This window comes from Diceros bicornis, chromosome 19 (assembly GCF_020826845.1).
Source record: "Diceros bicornis minor isolate mBicDic1 chromosome 19, mDicBic1.mat.cur, whole genome shotgun sequence".
Taxonomy (NCBI): domain Eukaryota; kingdom Metazoa; phylum Chordata; class Mammalia; order Perissodactyla; family Rhinocerotidae; genus Diceros; species Diceros bicornis.
In genome coordinates this window covers 33,405,086-33,431,006 of record NC_080758.1, presented here as the reverse complement: position 1 = coordinate 33,431,006, position 25,921 = coordinate 33,405,086, and the positions used below count along the sequence as shown (strand labels likewise).

The window sequence follows — 25,921 nt, the reverse complement described above, 5'->3', positions numbered from 1 at the left end:
CTGTTTAATTAAAGGGTTAAATAATGTAATAATTTTCTCAATGGCCTGCTCCACTCAAGAGTCCCTATTCTATCTCTGCCTGGCTGGCAGAAAACACTTTTAAATCTCTTTTGAAGATTATTCTTGGCTTGCTATTCTGAGTTCCTTGGCCCCTACATCTTAACAATTTTATGACTCAACCAGAGGACTCCTAAACCATGTGCAAGAAAAGTCATTGCATCTACATTGTGACTTTCCCATAAGGGTCTTTTGTTGCTAAGGGATTTTGTCTACATTTTACAACCTGGCTCCTACAAATCTGCAGCTTTTTTAGCCAAAGATCTCTAAAATGAGCCAAACTGTTTTTCTCCCCAGACTTTTAAAGCCTTCCAAGGTACCACCGAACAGTGAGTTGCCTAAGTCACGTCACTCCTACAGCATAAGACATGATGGGGTTAGAAGAGATTCAGAGACTTCACAAAATCTCTGCCCTGGGCAGGGCTAATTCAACCAATTACGCTCAAGTTGCTAATGTGACCATCAGCATCTCCTGCCATGATTGCCCCATCCAGCCCGGAGTTGGTATTAAATGTTTTGAATTGAATCAAGTTGGGGTTATTTTGTGGCATAAAATAAACAGTAAAATCTGAAACAGAAAATCTAGGAATAGTCCCAATGTATCAAAGAATATTCTAAGGTCAATTATAAGTATGTTGACCTCCAACGACAAGAGGAGAAAATGCCTTGTCATTTCACAAAGGCTAATGGAATGACATTTTGAAATGTGTGCCCAGCTACATTGGGTCTAAAAGGATGGTGAGGAGCTGGAGAAGGGCCATCAGCGAAAACTGGAGCCAAAGGAAATTTGGAAATTCCATGTCACCAGAAGGACAGAGAAGTGAAGCCGGAGTGAAGGATGACCCATCAGGAGAGCCTGCTCTGCAGGGAGAAAAGGGAACCAGGGGACTCCTGACACAGCCTGGAGTCTCGAACTGGAGAGAGTAGAGAGTGGGGAAGGAAAACAGATGCAGAGACCAGCAGCTTTCCCAAAATACAGATGGGGTTTTACGTCTGATATGGGACCACAGTTGACAATTACAAACAGATCCAGAAAACCACGAGCCAGTTTACAGGGAGTGGGTTCAAAGAGAGTTCACAAAGGGAAAACCTGATTGCTTTCTCTGAGCCAGGTATCTTGGTTCAGCAGGGGCTGGAGAAGCCCCCTAGACCCTGCCTCACCTCTGCTCCCTCTCCTGGCAGACACAATCCCGGGCCATCCCAGGAGCTTCAAAGTTTCTAGAATGAAAATTTTCCTGAAGGAGAACTTCTATTCCTTTCTTTAGTAAACCACTTGGTTTTTATTGGTAAACCTCAAAAAATTATCTTGCATTTCACTCCGTTATTTGATGGTACAAATTGAGACTAAGTGATCTCTATTTTTTTTTCCTTGGCTATAAGTAGCAACACATTTATTAACTTCAATTTAATCATGTTCCCCATACTTACAAAGGTTACAGTTTCCTCATGGAATATGCCAGCACAAGTACCTCCAGCCGCACTGTAGCATGATCTGTCTGAAAGAGGTAGGGTGGAAAGTGCTAGAGCTCTTTTGTTCCTGGGGTGGGGGGTAAAGGGGAAGAGTGCTGTCTCCCCACCCACCTGCTTGGGGAGACCATGTGATTCTGTCTGCCCCCACCCCAGCCACAGCTGGCTGGACCAGAGGTAGACAAGGGCTGCCATATACTGTTGTCTGTGTTGTGCCTTGCACAAGGAAAGGAGCGGGTGGGTGCAAGTAAAGCCTGAGTATATGCCCTGGCTCAGGGCTGCATCTGCCTGGAGGAAGGATGCCTTTTCCAAACAACACAAATGCACCCTGCAGGCTAGTGTCCCCCTGGGCAGATGCCTGACCCAAGCTGGGTCAGTTAAATTCTCTCTCTCTCTCTCTTTCTCTCTCTCTCTCTCTCTCTCTCTGTAGGCATGTAGGATTCCTGGGCTTTAAAACTGAGACGTCAGAGGGAGCTAGGACTGGGACAAGGAGAGAGAACAGACAGAAAACCAGGCTGAGCCCCCAGAATGTGAAGACACAAGCCGCTGTGAGGACCCTCCAGCTGTGATTCTGGCCCCCAGGAGTTCTGACTTGGGTTCCACGAGACATGCCTGGTTCTCTCCTCCAGACTCCCCTCCTCAGCAAGGGCTGGTTCCAGGGCATTTCTGGTGGTTGCAACCAGAGCTGCTTGACTGAGGCAAAGGCCTTGTGAAATCTACTCTCCAGGTGCCTTTGAGATGCATCATCTGAGTCCTGTGCCCAGTCAGTATAACCTCCCCTAATGTTTCTCTCATGATGGAGCCCCAGGACGTAAAGAAGGTTCACCAATGTGTTTAACTTTCCCCTAGGGAAGGCTTTACACTGGTTAACTATTTGACCAAATGGTTCTTAACCAGTTGTTTGGCTATTAGAAAACATTTGTGCAAAACTATCTGATTGGTTTAATTCATTCCCCAATTAGCCTTTCAAAAACTTTGACAGAATCAAAAAAAATTGCTGTTTACATGGTACCAAATATCTGGATAATTTTTGTTTTTGTTTTGTACATGTGTATTCTTTGTTAGACAATCCATGTCTTCTGTCCATCAATTTAAAAATAGACAAGTTAAAAATTCATTCGTAATTCTCCACCTAGAGATAATCACTGCTAACACGGTATAGCTTCTCTGTCCAAGATTTTTTTCACATGTATAAAGATCTGGATTATAACCAGCTTTCTATTACAAAACATTGACTTCTTGGAGGGCCAGCCTGGCTTCGTGTGCCATTTTCATTAATAATGGTTTTTAAAATAAGGCTAAAAAAGCTTAGGGGGAAAAATTCCTAACTGGGGTAACGTATGTGAGCGACCATCAGGCATAGTGAAGGTATTGCTTTGGCATTCGGAGTAGATGAAAAGATGATAGACTCTAGTCAAAATCATAGACACAGAAAGTAAAAAGGTGAGCCAGCCCTGATGGCCTAGTGGTTCAAGTTCGGTGCTCTCACCACTTCGGCAGCCTGGGTTTATTTCCAGGTCGCAGAACCACACCACCAGTCTGTCAGTTGCCATGCTGTGGTGGCAGCTCACATAGAAGAACTAGAGGACTTACAACTAGGATATACAACCATGCGCTGGGGCTTTAGGGAGGGGAAAAAAAAAAGAGGAAGAGTGGCAACAGATGTTAGCTTGAGGCGAATCTTTCCCTGCAAAAAAAAAAAAAAAAATAGAAAGTAAAAAGGTGGTTGCCAAGGGCTGAGGAAAGAAGGAGCAGGAATTAGAGTCTAATGGGTATAGGGTTTCAGTTTTGCAGGATGGAAAAGTTCTAGAGATCTGTTGCACAACAATGTAAACATACTTAACACTACTGAACTGTACACTTAAAAATGGTTACGATGGCAAATTTAATGTGATATGTTTTTCACTACAATAAAAAATACATATTTATATAAAAGATGATAGACTATCATTTACCAGTTCTGGGAGTTGTCAGGCTTTTGTCTAAACCAGTCCAATTGCAAAATGACTCCCCCTTAGAGTGGTAAGTGCTGCCTGCAAAAGAAAAAGCAGAAAATAGTATTTGTCCCATCAAGAACACTTTTCACTTTAAGAAAAACAGCAACAATCACTACCTACAGACAGAAAGTAGAAGCCAGCCCCTAGCTCTGAGAAAACTGGAGCCCACCAGATAGGCCTTAGAAAGGTCACGGTGTTAACTGGCTTTGGAAGGTGCATGGAAGTAAACGGGGAGAGGGTGACTTGAGAACTCCATGCAATTCAATATCCAGTGACCCAGACTGAATTTGCCGGCCTTAAATAACAGAAAAGTTGGAGTCTGAACTCCAGCTTTGCAGGTTGCAAAGCAAACAGCATTTTACGGGAATGGACACACCACAGGGAAGGCAATGAATATCAAGTAGGGCCTTTGCCATTAAGGAAAGTGGGTGGGAGAGATGCAAGAGCATGGCACCTGCTGGGGCTTCAGACACGGACCATGTCAAAGGGGGGCTCGGTCCTTCACTTCTCTCCTTTCAAAGTAAGTATAAACCTGAACATTTACAATCTCACATCTCAGCTATCCCTGTCTCTTTCTTTCACTCCAGCCTCCTCTCCAGCTGGGGGTCTCTCGACTGGGAGGCTGGGTCTCAGCAAATACAGACTGCATGTCTGCACCAGGCCCCATCAGCCCCTACCTCGCTTTGCCATGTGGAAGCCTAGTGGCCCCTGCTGGTCCTGTCCACACCCTAATCCTCCTCATTCCTTATAAAGCGTCCCTAGAGGGGCAGGGACAGCATCGTGTGGCGAAGAGAGCGCAGGTGTCCTAAGACGAGGCTGGAAGCAGGTGGGCAATTCGGACTAGCACAGCCTCCCCCCAACTCTCTCCCACCATTCCCTCCAAGTCAAGGGCAGCAGCGTCAATGTTCTGTGCCCTCCGATGTCTTTGTTCAGGGGCATCTTTTATCTCCTCTACTGAGATTGTTTGCAATGGGAGCACTACGATGTAAGCTACAGACGTGTCTACCGCCAGCTCAGTTCTAAAGGGATACAAATGCCAAAAATGTGCCACCAGCTGGACTATGGGGACTCCTGAGACTGCAGGCCACTCCAGCACCTCACAGCTCTCATCCCTATGAGAGCCTTTCTGGACTTAAATGTTTGTTGCCTTCTGTTTATAAAGAGATGTGTGCATGATGCAGGCTATTTATTGGGTATATAGTTTCTCAAAATCTACTTCCAGTTCCCTGAACAAGCTGTGCCTTTGGATAAGCTGACATCTCTCACTTCTCCATCTTTGCCCTGGCTTGGCTGCACACAAGCCACACCTTTCAAAGCCTCACACTGACCAGCAAAGTGTGTTACACTGAGCTGTACTCAAAAAAGCATGTTGAATTTGTCACAATTTTAACTTTTTCTTCCTGGCTCCTGTGTTGTTTTTTGTTTCTTGTGTGTGTGTGTGTGTGTGTGTGTGTGTGTGTGTGTGTGTGTGTGTGTTTTTCTTGGTGAGGAAGACTAGCCCTGAGCTAACATTCACTGCCAATCCTCCTCTTTTTGCTGAGGAAGATTGGCCCTGGGCTAACATCCATGCCCATCTTCCTCTACTTTATATGGGACGCCACCACAGCATGGCTTGATGAGCAGTGTGTAGGTCCACACCCAGGATCTGAACCTGTGAACCCCAGGCTGCAGAAGCGGAGTGCCCAAACTTAACCACTACACCACCGGGCTGACCCCTCCTGTGTGTTTTTTTTTTTTTTTTTTAAGGAAGATCAGTCCTGACATTGGCTAACATCCGACGCCAATCCTCCTCTTTTTTCACTGAGGAAGACCGGCCCTGGGCTAACATCTGTGCCCATCTTCCTCTACTTTATATGGGACGCCGCCACAGCATGGCCTGACAAGCGGTGTGTCAGTGCGCACCCAGGATCCGAACCGGCGAACCCTGGGCCACCGCAGCAGAGCGTGCACACTTAACCGCTGCGCCACCAGGCCGGCTCCTCCTGTGTGTTTTTTAAGTAGCATTTTCAACTAGTAGAGGATGGAAAAATGTCCAAACTGAATTAAATATCGAGAAAAAGCCCAAAATGGAATTATTTTTTAATTTAAAAAAAAGAAAGGAAAGTATTGACACAATCTTGGCTGATGTGAGAGATTACAAGAAAACATAGTGTCATTCTGCTAGGAAGATGCTCTGCTGTTTTGCAGCAGAGTACATTAAGGTCCACTTCTTATAGTCAATGATTTCCATAGGGGTATTTTTAGTTTCTGTGCTGTTTTTTGTGGAAAGTCTGGTAAAGAAAGGATACTTGGAGAAGCCAGGAAAATCTTATTGATCTGTGGAGTAAGAGTCTAGCAGCACGGGGCCCAGGTGTGTGTGTTCTGAGAAAGGTCTTGATACACACTGTAATTAGAGAACTCCATCATGGCCCGTCTGGGCTGGAACGCTCATATCCCCCAGAGTCAAATACAGGTCTTGGGGATCTCGTTCATTCTCCTGGTTTGTTCAGCTCTTGCTTCAATACCACACTCTCCCTGAGGCAGGCAGAGTTCACTAGAGCAAGAGCATGTGTGATGAACCCTGACCCCAGCATCTCTCTCCCTTGCACTAGGGAAACCACAGTACTCAAGTTAGTGCGATGGAAAAAGTCTGGAATTTGGAGCCTGATTTGAATCTCAACTCTGCCACCTACTAGCTGTGTGACCTTTAAACTTAACATCTCTGAGCCTATTCTCTCCTGCATGAAAATACCTGCATCTGTTAGGATTCTTTGATAGCAAGCAACAGAATCCAACTCTGGGAAAATTAAGCCAGAAAGGGAAATTATTGAGGCAATGAGGTGGCTCACGGAGTCAGAGCAGCAGCTGACGGGGCAGGGCAGGCAGCTCTGGGATCCAAGACACAGGACTAATTGTGGTGGATTGCACTGCTGCCCCAATTCTTCACTCCTCCTGCATCTGTGCCCTTTGCCTGTTAACTTTGCAATGAACACCCTCACATAGTGGCGGGGCGGGAGTAACCTTCTCCAACCCTTGACTCTGGACTCAGCCATGTGACTTGCTTCAGCCAATGGGATGTTAGCAGATGTGATGCAAAGAGAGGCTTGCAGTGGTTTTGTATATTGGGACTTTCTTGCCCTTGTACCTGTGCCATCACCGTGAGAAGGACATGCTCAGATGAACTTGCTGGAGAATGAGAGACATGAAGAACAGGGCCAGCCAAGAATTATAGTACAACCATGCAAAGTAATGCCCATGTGGCAAATGTTTTGGGTGCTCCACACATACATACACACACGCACACCCACACACACAGTCCCACTATTTCAGTGCCTGAAGACTGTGCCAGAGATTCTGCTCTGCCCATGGGAGGGGCAGACTGGACAGACTGGGGAATGAACATCCCTCAGGAACGGTTCCCAGTCATCTGCTGGGAACTCCCTCACCCCCTCTGCTGGCAGAATGCTGGGGTGCTTGGTCCACACTGTGTCCCAGAGTTCCCTAGTGGAGTTAAGTTCCATTTGCTCACAGTGGTACTTGCACGATTCCTCACTCTTTATCGGCTGCCTTCCCTTCCCTGTCTCACTTCTCTACTCCCCTAACATTACTCCTTGGGATCACCTCCCCAGTAAGCTCGGGGCACTCATATCTTTGTCTCAGGATCTGCTTTTAGGGGAACCCAAACTAAGATAGCCTACTTCACCTTGGGGCACACACTAAGGTCACATCCCTTCTAATATCCTAGTTAAATAACTCGGAGCCCAGCCACTACGTCATCCATAGTGAAAATGGCTTTCCTCCCTCCCCTAACTCCTCCCATAGTGAGCCCAAGCATCCCCAAAGCCAGTCTGGTTTGCGTTTGAATGTGTGTAATAAAGTCCAGGTAACAAGGGTCACCTCTAAGGGACTGGATTGTGGAGAGGCGGCAGAGGAAGAATTTAACTTTTGACTTTCTACATCATGTGAATTTTTTCCACATGTTTGTATCCAAATCCCGCCTCAGGTGACATACCCGAGGAAGCGTTGTGTCCTTTCCTGAGCTCAGGTAGAGACAGCATGTGAGCACCTGGATACAGGGCCTTCACCTGTAAGAGGAAGCACCAGAGAAACTGAGGGTCAATGTAAATCCATACCCAAGTACCTCCTTACAAAACTAAACCCTTTCCAAGCCCAACTAAATGTGGCTCCTGACTTGAAAGTCTTCAGTCTTTCTTATTAGCTACAGCATAATCCTCTCATTCACCTGTCCTTCCAGAGAACAATGTCATTACCACCAAGGGGATTTCATTAACCGACCTCTCCATTATCGAGTCCAGCTTTGAATCCATGATGACCTGCTTCTCGCAAGGACTTTGCTCACTCAACCCACCCTTTCCCTACCACTGCCTCCTCCTGAGGGCTCTGAAACTTTCTAAAACTGTTTAAAAAGCAAACACAAATTTCTGACCAAAAATCTAGCTTTAATGTAAGCTACATGTTCTTGTGTCTTCCTCTATAGACAGAGAGCGTGGCTGGCGAGCACAGATCCTGCCTCATCTCACTCCCGACTAGGATCTTCCTGGCACTGCCCTGGAAGCAGGTGGGAACCAGAGAAGGGAAAATGCTCTACCTGGGTCAGGTGAGTCAACCAGCGTGTCTTACAGAACCATCCTTCCAGAACCCTGTGAAAGCCAGGTGGATTGAATGAAAAGTAGAAGCCAGTGCCAATGCACCTTGAACCATTAACCATGCTCCTCCTTTTCCAACTATAATTCATAGAGCTTAATTACATTTATTTTCAAAGTAACTAAAGAGTGTACCTAACAATTTGTCTATAGTCAAAAACAAGGGCACGTTCTTAATTTGATTATTAATTATTCCATGAGAGACACGCAGATACACAGAAAAATAACTTGAGGTAATTTTCTCAGGAAGAGTGCCCCTCCTACCACATTGACTGAGAGAACACCCCGGATTGGGAACCGAGGACTTGTGTGAGAGAACGGCATTACTGAGAAATCATGCTTTTGAATATTGCCTTCTTCAGCCTCAACAGATGTTTGATTATTGATTCAGCACAAGCCCCCAGCACTCACCTCTACCAAAGACTGCTTACCGGGAAAGTGCAACATGATGAGACCCCTGCAGAGTTCAATGTGGCAATATCTACCGAAATTACAAATGCTTTTTACGCTTTGATCCAGCAATATCACTTCTAGGAATTTATCATCCAAATATATTTGCATCTATACAAAAAGATGTTATGTACAAAGTTATTCATTGAAGCACTATGAATATCATCATTATGTATAGCACTATAATAGCTAAAAATTGAAAAATAATCCAATTCGTAATTTAACAGGCATATTTCAAATATATTAAACTCTCGTGTCTAGCAATGGGAATTTTAAAACAAAAATCTGTAGTGTATCCACACAATGGACTACTCTATAATTGTAAAAGAAAGAATGAAGACGTGCTCCATATTTTAATATGGAAACAGCTTAAAGGAGAATAAATGAGATGTATGATTGTATTTGCAAAAGAAACATTCAAAGAATGCAAAGGAAACAAATACAAGGGGGCAAGGAGGACAAAATAGATGGGGAAGGATGAGAGCGATACTTCTCAATGTATAATTTTGTGTATGTTTGATTTTTGAATCATGTGAATTTATTATTGATTCAAAAAAATTTTAATGGTTACATGGTATTTCATACAGGACATTTTAATCAAGTTGTGGGAAATTCAGGTTGTTTCCAATTCCTTATTATACCAAACAATGCTGCTATCAACATCATTGTAGTGAAATCTTTACCTGCTTCATTCATTAGTTTCATAGGATAAACTTATAAAAATATCATTTCTTCATTAAAGGATGTAAAATTGTCAAGGCTTTTGTATGCATTGATATCAAGTTCCAGAAAATCTGTACCCATTTTTTTAATAGACTTTTTTTTTTTTCCGCTGAGGAAGATTCTCCCTGAGCTAACATTTGTTGCCAATCTTCCTCTATTTTGTATGTGAGCCACCATCACAGCATGGCCACTGACAGACGAGTGGTGTAGGTCCATACCTGGAAAGCGAACCCCGGGCCGCCAAAGTGGAGTGCGCTGAACTTAACCACTAGGCAACCAGGCCTGGCCCAATAGACTTTATTTTTTAGAGTAGTCTTAGGTTCACCGTAAAATTGAGTGGAATGTACAGAGATTTCTTATATACTCCCTGCCCCTACACATGCATAGCCTCTCCCATTATCAACATACCTCATCAGAGTGGTACATTTGTTACAATTGATGAACCTATATTGACACATCATTGTCACCCAAAGTTCATAGTTTATGCTAGGGTTCACTCTTGGTGTTGCACATTCTATGGGTTTGGACAAATGTATAATGACATGTATCCACCATTATGGTATCATACAGAATAGTTTCACTGCCCTAAAAATCCTCTGTGCTCCATGTATTCATCCCTCCCTCCCCACTAACCTCTGGCAACCATTGATCTTTTTACTGTCTCCATAGTTTTGCCTGTTCCATAACGTCATGTAGTAGGAATCCTGCAATAGCTTTTTCAGATTGGCTTCTTTCACTTAAAAAGAGGACCTGAACAGACATTTTTCCAAAGAAGACATACAAATGGCCAAAAGGTACATGAAAAGATGCTCAACATCATTAACCATCAAGGAAACGCAAATGAAAACCACAGTGAACTATCATCTCACACCTCTTAGAATGTTTATTATCAAAAAGACAAGTGATAACAAGTGTTGGTGAGGATGTGGAGAAAAGAGAACTCTAGTGCACTACTGGTGAGACTGTAAATTGACACATCCATTATGAAAAACAGTATGAAGTTTCCTCAAAAAATTAAAAATTGAACTACCATATGATCCAGCAACCCCACATCTGGGTATATATCCAAAGAAAATAAAACCATTATCTTGAAGAGATATCCTCACACCCATGTTCATTGCAGGATTATTCACAATAGCAAGACATGGAAACAACTTAAGTGTCCATTGATAGACGAATGGTGGTATACAATGGTGTGTATACACCCACACCCACATGCACACAGACACACTGGAATATTATTCAGCCACAAAAAGGAGGACATCCTGCCATTTGGGACAACGTGGATGGAACTTGAGGGCATTACGGTAAAATAAGTCAGAGAGAAAAAGACAAATACTGTATGATCTCACTTACATGTGGCATCTAAAAAAAATGCCAAACTCATAGAAGCACAGAGTAGAATTGGTTGCCAGGATGTGGGGGATGGGGGAAATGGAGAGATGTTGGCCAAAGGGTACAAACTTTCAGATACAGAATTAATAAGTGCTGAGAATCTAATGTACAGCATGGTGACTATAGTTAACAATACTATATTGTATACTTGAAAGTTGCCAAGAGACCAGATCTTAAAAGTTCTCACCGTACACACACGCACAAAACTGTAATTATGTTTGGTGATGAATGTGTTAACTAACTTTATTGTGGTAATCATGTCACAATATATATGTGTATCAAATCATCACGTTGTATACCTCAAGCTTACACAATGTTATATGTCAATTATATCTCAATAAAGCTGGAAAAAATAAAATATTTAAAAAGGGGAGAAGGAGGGTGGGATTAGTTCCACAGACGGTGGGAAAAGCAGAATCACAGAATGTCACCACCCAAAGATTTTCTTAATCATCTATTCAGGGATTTTAAGTTGGCATCCCAGTGGACGGTGTTCATTCTGAGATATGTTCTCTTTGGGCAACAGAGGGGTTTTGTTTTGTTTTACATAACCCAACGGAGTATTTATAAAGTTCTGAAATCCCAGACTCTCCGGAAAAATGGGAAGATCTGACAAAGCAACGTCTGTATGCTAAGCTATCCACAATCGGCTGGGATTTAAGAGCGAGGACCCTTTAGACCCTCAGTCTCCTGCCACAGCTTCCAGCTCCAATTCTGTAAACCCAGAGCTTCCCTCTGTGCTTTCCAGCTACCAGTCGTTAGAATTAGCGGGTCCTGAGCGTTTAATCCTCTCGCTCAATATACATATAAGGAAACCAAGGACCAAAGAGGTAATGGAAATTGCCTAAAATCAGAGCCTGCTGGAAGCAAAGTGGGGAGTCCGGAGTCTCCCGACAGACAGGCAGAGGCCCAACCGGGATGGTCTTGGAATGGCCCAAGAACTCGGCAGTGGTGTGCATCACAGGTTCGTGGACAGGACTTCAGGGTCGGAGCTTTGAGCAGGGCAAGCTGCCCCCGATGCGCAGCTTCCTCCCGCAGGGCCCCTCCCTCCACCATCACCCATCCCTAGAGGCCCACCCTGCACTCATTGGAGTCTCCCCAGCATCAGCTCTCGGGCACGAAGGAATGCACCTCGGGATCCTCCTGAAGGAGTCACCTTGTAGCGGGAACGGACGCTGGCACTGAGCTCCTGCCGACGACTGGACGCTGGGCTCCCGTCATGAGGCGCCACCGCGGGGCGCAGAGGGCCTTGTCAGTTCCTCGGAATCGCACCATCTAAACCCGGCTTCAGCGGTCCCGTTCACACCCGGGTGCGAGGGCACAGAAACCCCAGCGAAGAGCCAACCCCGCGGACCGGGGATCCGCGCCAACTCGGTCAGAGCACCGTGCGCCTCGCGCCCTGGGCGCACCGGGTGCAGGAGCTGAGCGTCCATCCTCTGCCTCGGCGCGGAGGCAGGAGAGTGACCCCGGGGCGGAGTCGAGCGCGGGGCGGGGCGCACCGCGCCAGGTCCGAGGCGCCAGGAAAAGCTGCGGGGGCGGAGCGCCTCCTCCAGCGGGAAGACAGAGACCGCGACGCGCCCGGGAGGCGCCCTGGGGCGAGAAAGAAAGAAGGACCCCCCTACGCAGTGTCTCTGCAAGTGCAAGTCCAGGTCCCCGAGGCGGGACCGGAGCGGCCCGGCCCGTGCCACTCGCTCGGGTCGCCCCGGCGTCGGAGGGCGCGGGGACGTGGCGCCGAGGCAGGTACGTGCTGAGCTCCGCGCAGTCCGGTGACTCCATCGGTGGGGCGAGGGGCGTCGCCCGGGGTGGGAGCTCCGACGCCTACTTCTTTCTCCTGGAGATTCGTGCTGCTTTGCCTCCCGCCGCTCTCGGGGTGAGCCCAGGCTGGCTCGAAGTAGAGGATTTGCGGCCGGGAGATTCTGCCCCAACCCCACGGACCCGCGCGGACCCGCCAGGCGACTGTAAGTTGGGACTGGGGTGTGCCGGCGCGGGCGGAGGGAGCCAGCATGCAGCTGGGCTGGCGGGCGAGCGCCAAATTGCAGAAGAGGGTGTGGGTAGGGAGCGCCTTCCCGAAAGGTGAGCAGAAAAGAGGAAGCGTCTCTGGGAAAATTCTCCCCCTACCCCCGGGGGCCCTGTATGGTTTGCTTTTTGAGCCTGAATTTCTGATTCCCGCCTCTGCTAAGGCGGCGCCTCCGGGGACCGCGCTGCGTGGTTAATAAAAGAGGGGAAGCGAGGAGCCTCCTGGAGCGGGTCAGTCAAGGGCAGGGAGTGCATCCCGCAAAAATGGGGCGGGGACCTGCCCCAGCCCTGGCGCAAGCCCTCTGCTCTCGGGTCCAGGGACTGGAGAGCCCCGAAGCGCAGAAGCCGAGAGAGCGTGACTCCCGCTTCTCCGTCTCGGACTGAGCACTGTCTGCGGGGGTTGGGGCCTCGAGTGAGACGGACAGGCGACCCGGAGGGAAGACACCGCCGGCGGCGGTCTTGACCTCACCTCGGGTACGCAGCAGGCAGGCGCGCCGCAGGTTGGAGTGTCCCTGCCACCCAACGACTGCTGTCCTTTCTGGGGGCAGTTCCTGTCCGTCACTCTCCCCCTCCTCTCACAGGGCCAGGCCAAACCTACTGCCCGGTTTGGTCCGCTTCATGTTACCCGCATCTCGCGGCCCTACACTTGGAGTCGTTTCCAGGTGTGCTACGAGTTGGGGGAGGGGAAAGGTGCTTGGTGGCTGGATGGCTGGGGCCCCCATTCCGCGCGTGTTGGGGGTCCGGGTTGTGTTTCCAGCCTGACGCCTTGAACCCAATGTGCCCTATCTTCTGAGGGCTCAGTACTTAAGAGACTTTATTTCCTCTCCCGTGGGCATCTTGAGGCACCGAAAATATAAAGGACTTAGGCAATGAGGGACAGTTCAGCCCTCAGGCCCTCCTGGGTCCTCACTGACACTCTCCCCTCCCTTTGGGGGCTGTTTTAAGTTAAGCCAGGTCTTGGAGCAGCCACCACTTTCAGAGGACACAGAGCTTGGTGACAAAACGTGGTGCCTCTCAGTCAGGGCTGATTCTGGGAGGGGAACTGGGGGCCTGGTGAAGGGGACAAGGGAGCAGATCAAAAGAGTGGGGCAGGGAGGGAAGCAGACAAAGGATTTCTTCCTAGAGCTGGTTCTCAAAACTCAGGGGAACAGCCAGAGAATTCCATCCCACCCCCTCCCATTCACACCCAGGTGTGAGAGCTCAGAAGTGCAAGTGCAAGGGAGAACATGGGCCACAACTGGAGAAACCAGATCACTGCAGAATCCTGGTTGGGATCCTCATTCATTCATTCAACCGATTCCTATCCAGCCCCTAGTATGTGCCCAGCCCTGGGCTGGGCAGCAGGAATTTGGTTTACAGAAACATTAGGATTCAGAGAGCATAAATCACTGGCCCAAGATGACTCAGCCCGTCTAAGTGAAAATAGATTTGGTGATTTCCAAATCTGTGGTTTGTCCAGGACCGAGGGAGCAGTGCCCTGCTTTGAAGGAAAGACCCTGCTGTATCCCATCCTCCAGCTTCACTGTTGCTGGCCAATAGATGGTGTGACATTGTGACTACCGTAGAAGCCTGGGCCAGTGGCCTGGAGCAGCCTTGGGAAACCTCCAGAAGACCCCAGTGAGGGTTAATGGGGGCGTGGGGCGTGGGGGGACTGGGCAGTCAAACTGGTCCTGGTGGCCCCTGGGAACAGGGCAAAGATGCACGTTCTTGGGTGTCTCCGAAGAGTCCAGTCCATCCTATGCCCAGTCCCTCCTGACAGCCAGCCAGCCAGTGGAGGGTTTCCCAATTTCCCGATCTCATGTCTCCTCTCCCCCATACCTTGGGTAGTACAGGGGAGGCCCTGGGTCTGGTTGGCCTATACCTGGGGCCTCTGGGGGAATACTACCAGGTGTTCTCCTGCATGTTGTCCACTGGATGTGTCTCCTTCCAGGATCCCGGATGGCGTGTTGATTCCCCAAGGATGTGGGCAGAGTGCTAGACCTTGTGACAGCAGAAGGTCTGGACCCCCAACTCAGAGTGCTCAGACCCCCAAGACTTCCACACTGCACTCCACCTACCAGCTCCACCATGGCAGCCCAGAATGGAAACACTAGTTTTGCAGCCAACTTCAATCCACCCCAAGACCATGCTTCTTCCCTCCCCTTCAACTTCAGTTATGGTGATTACGACCTCCCTCTGGATGAGGAGGAGGACATGACCAAGACTCGGACCTTCTTTGCAGCCAAGATTGTCATCGGTGTGGCGCTGGCAGGCATCATGCTGGTTTGTGGCGTTGGCAATTTTGTCTTTATTGCTGCCCTCGCCCGCTATAAGAAGCTGCGCAACCTCACCAACCTGCTCATTGCTAACCTGGCCATTTCCGACTTCCTGGTAGCCATCATCTGCTGCCCCTTTGAGATGGACTACTATGTGGTACGCCAGCTCTCTTGGGAGCACGGCCACGTGCTTTGTGCCTCCGTCAACTACCTGCGTACTGTCTCACTCTATGTCTCCACCAATGCCCTACTGGCCATCGCCATCGACAGGTAGGGATGTTGGGCAAGGGTAAAGGTGGAGGGCAGGACTGTGCTGCCCCTTTCCTCACTTGAGCTCTGGCAGGTTGGCATTCCTCCAGATTTGAATGCTTGCTGATCTGTCTCAGGGCAAGAGGAGATCTGGTTTCTCCAGTTGTGGCTCATGTGCTTCCAAATATGGGCAAGAGTCAGGCTCCTGAGCCCCCCAGCTCTGGGCCATGCCCCCAAATACTACATCTGTTTCAGATATAGGCATTTCATATGACCGTGAGTGGCATCAAACACAAAGGCAAAAGCAGTAAGATCAGGGAGCACTATTTAGAAGCCACGTGAGAGTTAACCAGGGCAGGTTCCAGCCAAGACAGCATGTGCCAAGTTTTCCTGTAACCACTACCCAGATCAAGATACAGAACATTTCCATCACCTGGAAAACTTCCTTGGGCCCCTTACCAGTCCTCCACCCCAGGCAACCACTCATCTGATTTCTATCATCATGGCTTAGTTTTGCCTGTTCTTCAACTTCATAAAAATGGAATTGTACAGTATGTACTTTTGTTTCTAGTGATTTTGTTGCACAGCTGATTTTAAAATAAGACAGCAGGGCTTGTTTGCGGGAAACAGGGAAGGACATGCTTGCCTTTCCTTTTTCACATACATCCATGTGCTCATTTACATACATTTACATGAGAAGTTCTGAAAGTCCTTGCTCTATTATAAATTTATAAAGTAAAATCTCTAATAGCAGCTTATGACAAATCTGACACATGTTTTATTTATGTAAACAGTGGTAGGCCAGCATCAGACCACCAGTGGCTCAGTTTGAGGGAGGAAATTGGTGTCACATCCTCCTGGTCCACCATTGTGAGCTGTGCTGAAACTCATTTTGATGAGGTGTTTTTTAATCATCTCTTTTCCCTTTTGTCTCCTTTCAACTCTTCCATTTTTCCCTTGTTCTCAGTGCTATTTAGGTTTGTTGTCCTTTTTAATCAACCAGTTGATTATTTTTCATTTATGATAATAAAATACACATACAGGTATAAGAGGCATCTTCCTTTTAATAACATAATTCCTGCAGGAAAAGAAATTTTGTTATTACAACTCTGAGGCTCTCAAGACCTGAAACCAGTGTTTATGAAATGTACCTATCAACCAACTGCACAAAATTCCCCAGGAGAAATGATACAAAGTCAGATTTCTGGGCCCCACCCCAGCCCTACGGAATGAGACTCCCTTGGGCTAGGTCCCAAGAATCCCTGCATTTTTATCCAATTCCCTGAGTGATTCTGGTGCTCACTCAAGTGAGAGTCATCACTGTTCTCATCCCCTTTGTCCCGTTGAAACCTTTGTCTTTATAGTGTAGGGGTTTTTTTGATAACACAAGAGTTTCTTAGGAAGCAACCATCCTGTTTCAACAGGTAACAATGGGTGGTTCCTTTTCACTCCAAACCAGCTCTGCCCCCATCAGCTTCCCAGCTCCATCAGCAGTTCCACCATTCTTCCAGGGACCCAAGCAGGAAAAATCACCATCATTCTTTGCCTTTCTCCCTGTTCCACCACCACCCACCCACCCTTTGTGTTCAGCCCTCCACCAAATCGTGGCAGTTGTCCCTCCAACCTCATCTCTTGGCAAGTCATGGCTGGGCCATTATAATGCTCCTCTAACGTGTCTCTTCACCCCCTCAGAGGCTCCTGACTGTCCCCTGAAATCCATACTCATCCATATTAAGCATCAGAGTATCACCCATTGATGAGTCTTCCTAAAATATTCCATTGCTTACAAAACCTCTAAAAGTTCCAGTACCTACAGAATACATGCCAAATCCTGAATCTAGTATCACAGAGCCTTTACAATCTGATGCCAACCTATCTTTCCAATCTCATGCTATGTATGGAGATACAGATAGTCTTTTCCAAAGGATATTATATTTTAAGCACAATAACCATGTCTTCTATCTTTCTGTCTTCACAGTGGCTAGCACAGAGCCTTATACCTGTGTCTTAATTTGGTTTACTCCCAAAATAGACTCTGAGACAAGGATTCATGTGCAAGTAGCAGCCAGGGAGCACCTATGGGGCTGGGAATTGAGGCAGGCAAAGGAAGGCAGTCAATATGGGTGTGTTACTGAGCAAGTCTCCACTGTGGGCAACTAGAGCTCATTTCTGCTGAGGAATGCTTGGAGCAGATGTAGATCAGACCTCAGTATTCATCCAGGAGTGGGAGGTGGGAGGGAGCTGGGGTATTTATACACCTGCTCTCACAAGTCATTGGTGAGGGCTACTCTGAAAATGCTGTGCAGGTCCAAGAGGACTCTAGAAGCCAGAGAAGGCCTTCAGACAAATAAGTGCAGGTGTTGGCAGCTGAGAGTGGACAGGTGTGCACTGAAGTGATAAGAGCAAAGGGATATGAGAGGGGCACCAGCAGTGTCTGCTACAACCTCGTAAAGCCACAGATGCTGCTGATCCTTCTGTGTGCCCAACCTGTGTATATGGAAACATAAAGTAGAAGATACAGTCTTTGCCCTCAAAAAGCTTTTCTTCCAACAAAAACTAGATTAAGTGATAAGAGTAACTTGAAGGAAGACGTGATCATTATGTTACTGACGTAGTCTGGGAATGCTTCATGAAGATGTTGAAATTCAAGTGTGCTATTCCGACCACCTCCTATTTATGCCATTGCCGAAGGCAGGATTCTCTCGCCCTAAATAGTACAAGATGACCAAATGCACAACACCTGACACTGGGCAGATGAGACCGACAGCAGTTAATTAGACCCATATACTGACAGCCCAGGGAAGAAGGACACTGTACACCATGCAGGGCCACATGGGAGTTGCACTCAGGAATAGAATGAACCAGCAGGGGCTGTGGGAGGTGGGCTTCATAATGACAAGAGGATGGGGTGACCCTTGACTCCCATAGAGGAGGTGATTGGCTTGTTTGAATAATTTTGCCAACTGGCAGGAAGGTGAAACCCATTAGGTTGAGGATTGGGAGTGCAGCTGGTCTAGCTGATAAAGGAACGAGCAGGACAGAAAGCCTTTCTCACTGGGTGGATGGGTGTATCTGGGGAAAACAGAGGAACTCACGGCTAGGCGTTCGGGGCCCTGTGAAGTTCAAAGATGTCAAGGCAGCCCATGGAATTTCAGGCTTTACAATGTAGGAGCCTAACAAACAGCAGCTCCCTTTCTCACTCAGGTTCTAAACTCATTGAAAAATAAGGCAAGATGATAAGAAAGATGGATGACCAAACTCGCTTTTGCCCTGATGACACTGATATTGGATAACTGGGCTTTTCTCTGTGGGCACGGGGACTACTTCGTACTCAGAAGTAGATAGGCGTGTGCACCCTGACACAGGCAGGGTGGGAGAAGCAGAGACCTCCCTGTGCAGTTCAGTTTATCCCTTGGTAAAATATGCTTCTCCTACTATGTAAAAATATCAGAAGGGCTACCTACTGCCATTTCTGGATGCCATAGCCAGAAGAAGAGCAAGGTTCATGTGCAGAGGGCCTGGAAGAGATGTTGTTTCAAGTCATAGAAACCCTAGAAGGAGAGTATTGACCTCAGAAATACATCCAAGCAATGACCCTCTAGCCAATGAATGAGTTATGGGAAATGATCAGTTTAAACAAAGTACTATAGCTTCCTACATGCTTTATGTACATTTACCTTCTCAGAACCTGACAAAAAGCCTGACAGGGTGTCGGTAAAGTTATTATTATCCCCATTTCACAAATGAAGAAACTAAGTCCCAGGAGCATAAGTGATTTATCCAGTGCACAGCTTGGATTCACAGGCACAGCTGGAATCCAAGTCTTCTGAATATTGTTTTTTCTGATTTATTTGATGACAACTCTGAATTTTGGAACATGCTACAGAATGAGGAAGATGTTATTAGATGAAAAGAAATTAGAATTTGAGTGTTAACAACAGAGTAAGCAGAAATGTGGAAATTCTTTTTGGCATTGGTTATTGAGCTACTTTTCATGCTGGAACCAGATTGAGAGAGAAAGCTATTAAGTCCTGAAAGAGTTCTGCATTATCTAGGGACTTTGGACTCAGTATGGTAAGCAGAATAATGCCCCCCTCCCAAGATATCTACATTCTAATCCCCAGAACCTATGAATGTGTTATGTTACATGCCACAGGGGAATTAAGGTAGCAGATGGAATTAAGGTTGCTAATTAGCTGATCTTAGAGAAATTATACTGGATTATCTGGGTGGGCACAATGTTATCACAAAAGTCCTTAAATGTGGAAGAAGGAGGCAGAAGAGTCAATGTCAGAGTGTCAGAGTGATGAGATGTAAGAAAGGCTTGACTGGTCATTGATGGCTTTGAACACAGAAGGGGGCCATGAGCCAAGGAATGCAGGCAGCCCTAGAAAAGGGGGGAAAAAGAAAAGATTCTACTCTCAGAGCCTCCAAAAAGGAACATGCCCTACCAATACCTTGATTTTAGCCCAGTGAAAACCATGTCACACTTCTGACCTCCAAAACTGTAAGATAATAAATTTGTGAAGTTTAAGCCACTAAATTGGTGATAATTTGTTACAGCAGCAACAGGAAGCTAATACACTCAGCCATCACAGAGAGACAGTAATTGTGGGATGTCCCTGCTCCAGTCAAGCATGGGCCAGCCCATTTGCCCCACTCTCCAGCCCTGTGAGCTTTGTGCCACCCAGGCAAGTCATGCAGATTAACTTGTTAAGGCTGGGTCCCATGGATGGGTGAAGAAGTCCAGCAACCACTGCTCATATTAATACATCCAGCTGGGGTGCAGCCAATGGTTGGGATAGGATCCAACCACATCTCAGATGTTCAGAAAGCTGCAAGCTGGGGAGAGCCGTGATGCCATGGGATTTCCTAATTGAATTCTACAGGTCAGAGCCGCCATTGGGCAGGGGAGCAGGCAAGAGAAGATAAAACAACCTTATGACAGAAATATTGCTGGGGACAGGCAGAAATAATATGGCAGAAAGCCTTCTTGGTTGAGTCAGAAACTTGGAAAGGTGACCAAAGGGTCTGGTTACAAAGGAAAGGTAAGTTGATTAGGATTTTCAACAGACAGCTTCCTGCTTTTTGGTCACAACTTGACTCAAGATCCAAGTGTGGCATACGTGTACATTTCCAGGGTTGAATTGTTTCTTCTCTGCCCCTCATGCCTCTTCCCTTCCTCCACCTTCTCCTACCACCTCTTCCCCTCCCCTTATTAAGTACACAGAAATGATTCCAGGGCACCAAAGTATAAGTGTCATTAGGTCTCTCTGGAAAGTAGGTATTCAGCCTTCACAAATGAGCTCATTTCCCACAAAGGACTCCAACCTCTTTCCCAGGCAGCGTTGCTCATTGGAAAGAGCAGGAGAAAAGCCTTATGCTGTGTGGTGCTTTATGGTGTCAAGGCGACTTCACACACCTTCTCATCTGAGCTTGAGATAGCCCAGAGAGGTGGGTGTAAAAGCTTTGTATCAGGAGCCTGGATTCTGGTCCCTACACCAAGTGAGCTTGGGCAAGTCATTTACTTCTCATTAGATTCCTTAGGTTCCACCCCAGGCCCACCCCTGCTCTCCTGCTCTGTAATACAGGATGACACCTGCAGGGAGGAGAGAGAAAGCCCTAGTCCACTGCCCTGAGAAAGGCCCCCACCTCTCTTTGAGATCCACAGCCCTTCTTTCACCTCTAAACCAGGAGCTATTTGGAATGAAGAGTTTTGAAAGTATTATTAGTTCTTAGGCAGAAGGGCAATATTGAAAGCCAAGGTGGTATCAGTAGGACTCATAATAATAGGCCACATGTATTTATTGAACACTTACTACATGCCAAGCATTTTATAAAATCATATCTAATGTTCACAGCAGCCCTGCAAGGTAGGTGTCATTTTATCCCCTGCTGCATTGAATGAAACGAATCTCAGAGAGAGTGATTCACTCCAGACCCCAAAGCCAGTGAGGGGAAAACCTGGGATTTATTCCATTTGTTTGACCCAAAGCCTGTGCTGTTTCCACTAAACCACTCCATTACTCCAGATGCCAAATGATGTCGCTAAAATAAGATGAAGCTTGTTGAAGCTAGGTAATAGGTACATGGGGACTCCTGCCATTTTGTCTGCTTTTGTGTGTGTTTGGGGTTAGTTAAAAACTGATAATGTTTCCCAGCACACACCATTATTATTGATGGCTTCCTTCCCCCACCAGGTATCTCGCTATCGTTCACCCCTTGAAACCACGGATGAATTATCAAACGGCCTCCTTCCTGATCGCTTTGGTCTGGACGGTGTCCATTCTCATCGCCATCCCGTCAGCCTACTTCGCAACAGAAACTGTCCTCTTTATCGTCAAAAGCCAGGAAAAGATCTTCTGCGGTCAGATCTGGCCCGTGGACCAGCAGCTCTACTATAAGTCTTACTCCCTCTTCATCTTCAGCATCGAGTTCGTGGTCCCTGTGGTCACCATGACCCTGTGCTACGCCAGGATCTCGCGGGAGCTGTGGTTCAAGGCGGTCCCTGGTGTCCAGACGGAGCAGATCCGGAAGCGGCTGCGCTGCCGCCGGAAGACGGTCCTGGTGCTCATGGGCATTCTCACGGCCTACGTGCTGTGCTGGGCGCCGTTCTACGGCTTCGCCATCGTGCGCGACTTCTTCCCCACTGTGTTCGTGAAGGAGAAGCACTACCTCACCGCCTTCTACGTCGTCGAGTGCATCGCCATGAGCAACAGCATGATCAACACCATTTGCTTCGTGACTGTCAAGAACAACAGCATGAAGTACTTCAAGAAGATGATGCTGCTCCACTGGCGTCCCTCCCACCACGGGAGCAAGTCCAGCGCCGACCTCGACCTCAAAACCAGCGGCATGCCGGCCACAGAAGAGGTGGACTGTATCAGGCTGAAGTGACCCACTGGTGTTTCACAACTGAAAATCCAAAAGCCAGTACTCAGAGCACAATTCACCAATAACCAAGTTCACAGGCTCCACAGGGAAAGGGCGACTGTCTTCACACCTCACTGCCCTCAAGGAGCTGGATGCTTCTTGGTCATAACACGCAATGAGACTAGACGCAAACCGCAGCAGCTAACATTTACTGATATCTGCTCAACACCTACTGTGTGCAAGCCACACCAATGAGGTTAAACAAGGGCAACAGGAGCTGACATTTATTAATGACCTACTGTGTGCAAAAACATTAAATAACAAAACAAAATGGTGGAAGCTGTGAGAGTCACCAAGCTGTATCCAGATATCTAGATGGTCAGACAGAAGCCACAAATGGTATCTGGACTCATTCCTCATCTTCCCTCATTCTATATCTTGTCAGTGCAGGGATGGCAAAAGGCCATAGAATAAGGCACTTAGACAGGATGGAATAGTAGGCATAAGTTCATCAGAGTGTAGGGTTTACAGCCTCATGGGAAGAGAGTTCATGCCATCACATTGCGCTTTCCCACCCAGCTCCTACTACCTCCCTAGGACATTCTCTAGGATTCTGGCTGCCAGAAAAGAATTTTTTTTCATACCAGGTCATTGGTTATCTATAACAGTGCAATTTCAAAGGAAAGAACCAAAAAATCTCTTTTCCACTGATGCTTGAAAGCTCACCATTCTTTTGGGTGAAGACAGACAATCCTGAAATGAGGAACACATCCAGTTCCTGACACTTTAATGTAAAGGATTTCAGGGGCTCTAGTGTCAGGGAGGAAGGGGAGAGGGAAAGGGGTGGAGCTTGCCAATGGCAATGAACATAATCTGTGTGGCCATTTTGCTAAGTCCTGGACCACTTTTCTAGAACATGCCCTCTTTTGCAAAGGTGAGCTCTACTTGGAATCCAAAGACCTGGGTTTAAGTCCTAACTCTCAGATTCATGTGACCTAGATGTTTACTCCCTCTGCGTCTCAGTTTTGCTTCAGTGGAATAGGGATGATGAAAATATCTTCTCTGCCTACTTTACAGGACTATTGGGAGAGCCCATTGAGGTCATAGTTTATGAAAGTGCTTTTAACTATATAAGTGGTAACAATGGATAAGTGATATTGAACACTTTGGACAAGGTAAACCCCATCCACTGTCTCTTATTCTGGAAAAACACTCCCACTTTTTCATTCCTATTCTTTGGACCAGAGCCCCCTGAACTCTTCACAGTGCAGCCAGCCCATCTATACTGGCACAAAAAAGGAATCCCTGTCCTGGGTTATATCAGGAAGATATAACCTAGAGTCTCAGTGATCACCACCCTCTCCCCACGCCCCGACTTTCAGCATCCCTGTGGTCCTAGAAGTACTGACAGTCTTCCCCGCATGTTGCCAAACAAACAGCACACCCCAGGCCTGCATACATCTGTTCGTATTAGTGTACATCCGTGGTGATTGTGCATATCTGTCCTCATTTCTTCCTGATTCATTTTGAAGCAGAGACCATACACATGGTACCTGGTTTGGGATTGACCCAAATGACTCACATTTGGACAACTCCTACTTTTCTGTGGAGAAGAGATTATTTAATTGTTTGCTTGTGTGTGTTTTTAAGTAATTGTTGGTTTGTTTATCCAACAGTGAAGTTTCAACCAACATTTTCTTCCGTCACCACCCAGCAGGCTCACTTTCAGCCCAATCATTGTACCCTCAGAAAATGAAAACTCACTTTAATATTAGCCTAAGCCAAATGTTTGTAAATTCTGATTTTACAAAATTACACAATGCATTCTAAAGCCAAGCAAGTAAGTATTTGGGGTTATCTGCATTTTTACAAATATAATAATAACTATTTTTATTTATTACCCCCATCCTGACTCTTCTTCTAATTAGAAGAGTCTTTAAGAGTAGACTGTGTACCAGTTGTGTCCGTCAAAAGAATTCAGCCCCTTTTTCCTTTTTATCCTAAAATGTACCATCCTCCCTTCATTTAAATTTAACTGAAATGACTTTTGTAAATATTAGTGTGTATTTGTGATTTTCTAGTGAATAAAAGTGTCATGTTGTTATCAAATGAAATAATTAACATATGGAATCTTAACCACAGTGGTCAGGCATTTTTTTCTACTAATCTTTTGTATATGTTAGCGTATGTAGATATAAATGAAGTAATAGCCATCTAAACAGTTCAACACTGAATCAGAAGGAACTTGCTGAAGGCATTTTTAGAACAGGGGCAGCTCATACCAGCAACCAGCCTCATCTTGGTTACATCCCTCAAGCTTACAGCCCAGGAGTGTATCCACGCATGCAAATATGCAAAGAACCACTACTCCACGCCTATGTTACCCTATTCATTTTAAAATCTTCTCATTTGTTTAATGAAAACTACTGTTTGCATGGAGACTGTTCATTCGTCTAACTGGTGTTAAGGTAATAAATTAATTGCACTAGTGTTCACCCTTTTCCTCTCAAGACTAGTTAATGGTAAGCTTAAGATACTTTTAATGTGATAAGATATGTAAAAATTTGCACATATTGTTATATACTGAAATTTTAATCACATTTGGCAAAACAGATCCATTTCCTCGGCCAGAATAAGAGAAAAGATCACTTCGTGAGTAAGCTATTAGAGATTTTTCTTTCAGCATCCAACATCTAAAATAAGTTCGCAAATTGAAGAAATCAAAAGATGGATTTTGGCCCTTCAGGCATAATAACCAATTCTAGACTTATGAAGGAAAATGTGACATGTGGGAGGTGATTAGAAAACTTAAAGCAAGTTTTATTTCTAGGGGAAAATGATGGCTTTGAAACATATCTCCTCAATTTAACCATTATCTCTCTTGTGGGCTCAAGAAGACACACACCCAATAGGATGCCAGAGCAGGAAAAGGCCTTTTAAAAACGTAATTCAACTCACTCCTTTCTTAGGCAAGGAGATCTGAATTCCAAATGAGGAAATGACCTGCTTAAGAACACAGCTAACACTTGCCACGGCCGAAACATTGCCCAAGGTCCCACTCTGGTCCAGTGAACTGCACTTAATAACTGCCCTCCTGAGTCCAAAGGAGGGGGCCCACACTAAAACTGCTTATAGAGCCATTTAAGTTGGTTTCTGACCTCCCCTGAGAATCTTAAGCTGCACAAAAGACGCCTTCCCTTCCTCTGGCAAGCCAAGAGTGAGTCCCATCCAAGTGAATTCATGATCCAGACTCCAGGATTCCAGAGAAACCAGAGAGAATTACACCAGGGCCGCTCCACTGCTCCTGCCTTTGTTTTCCCCTAGTAAGAGAAATGCTGCCACTGGGGGAGGTCTGAACACATTTGCCTTGAATGTACACGGAGCTATTTGGGAGGAAAGCTAGAGCCATGTGGGGAAGCAGATTGTGATGAGAGGCGACCTTAGGCCCCAGGAAAAGCAGGTGGTGGAAGAAGCCTTGCTCACGTTCAAAGACAAAGCAAGTTGGGGGCCACCCAAGACAAAGTGTGTGATTTTCACACAAGTTCCTACTGGGTAACCCCAAGCAGCGGTCATTCTTCGTGCCTCCCAGGAGCCAGATGCCTTCCAGTCTCCAGGTCTGCCTCTCTCCTGAGGTATGCCAACCAGGCCACACATCACCTCCTGCAGTTGCCTGAACCACTTACTACTTTATGGATGCTCAAAGAGCTCCAAAAACAGGGCAATTTTTCCAAAAGAAACTAGTGTGAAAAAAAGCGTTTGGCACTTTTTTCAGATATAACAAATTGGTGAGAGGTGA

General features: G+C 46.5%; 1 protein-coding gene and 1 long non-coding RNA gene across 2 annotated transcripts; one reads left to right on the top strand and one right to left on the bottom strand.

Annotated features, from left to right (window-relative positions):
* Positions 1-1,972: 1,972 nt before the first annotated feature.
* Positions 1,973-12,548, bottom strand: LOC131418649 (uncharacterized). Its single transcript, XR_009222948.1, has 5 exons — positions 11,889-12,548; positions 8,596-8,725; positions 7,513-7,585; positions 3,480-3,557; positions 1,973-3,211 (listed from the first exon to the last, which is right to left on the bottom strand). It is a non-coding gene; the product is annotated as an uncharacterized LOC131418649 (long non-coding RNA).
* A 2,258-nt stretch (positions 12,549-14,806) lies between these two features.
* On the top strand, positions 14,807-24,618 carry PROKR2 (prokineticin receptor 2). Its single transcript, XM_058563168.1, has 2 exons — positions 14,807-15,273; positions 21,453-24,618. The coding sequence occupies exons 1-2, from the start codon at positions 14,816-14,818 to the stop codon at positions 22,147-22,149; spliced, it is 1,155 nt and encodes a 384-aa protein (XP_058419151.1). The 5' UTR covers positions 14,807-14,815; the 3' UTR covers positions 22,150-24,618.
* The last annotated feature ends 1,303 nt before the right edge of the window (positions 24,619-25,921 follow it).

Bases quoted from the DNA above. Each gene is read 5' to 3' on its own strand.
- PROKR2 (XM_058563168.1), top strand. From the start codon at position 14,816: ATGGCAGCCCAGAATGGAAACACTAGTTTTGCAGCCAACTTCAATCCA. The intron at 15,274-21,452 runs GTAGGGATGTTG...TTCCCCCACCAG, and splicing joins CTGGCCATCGCCATCGACAG to GTATCTCGCTATCGTTCACC.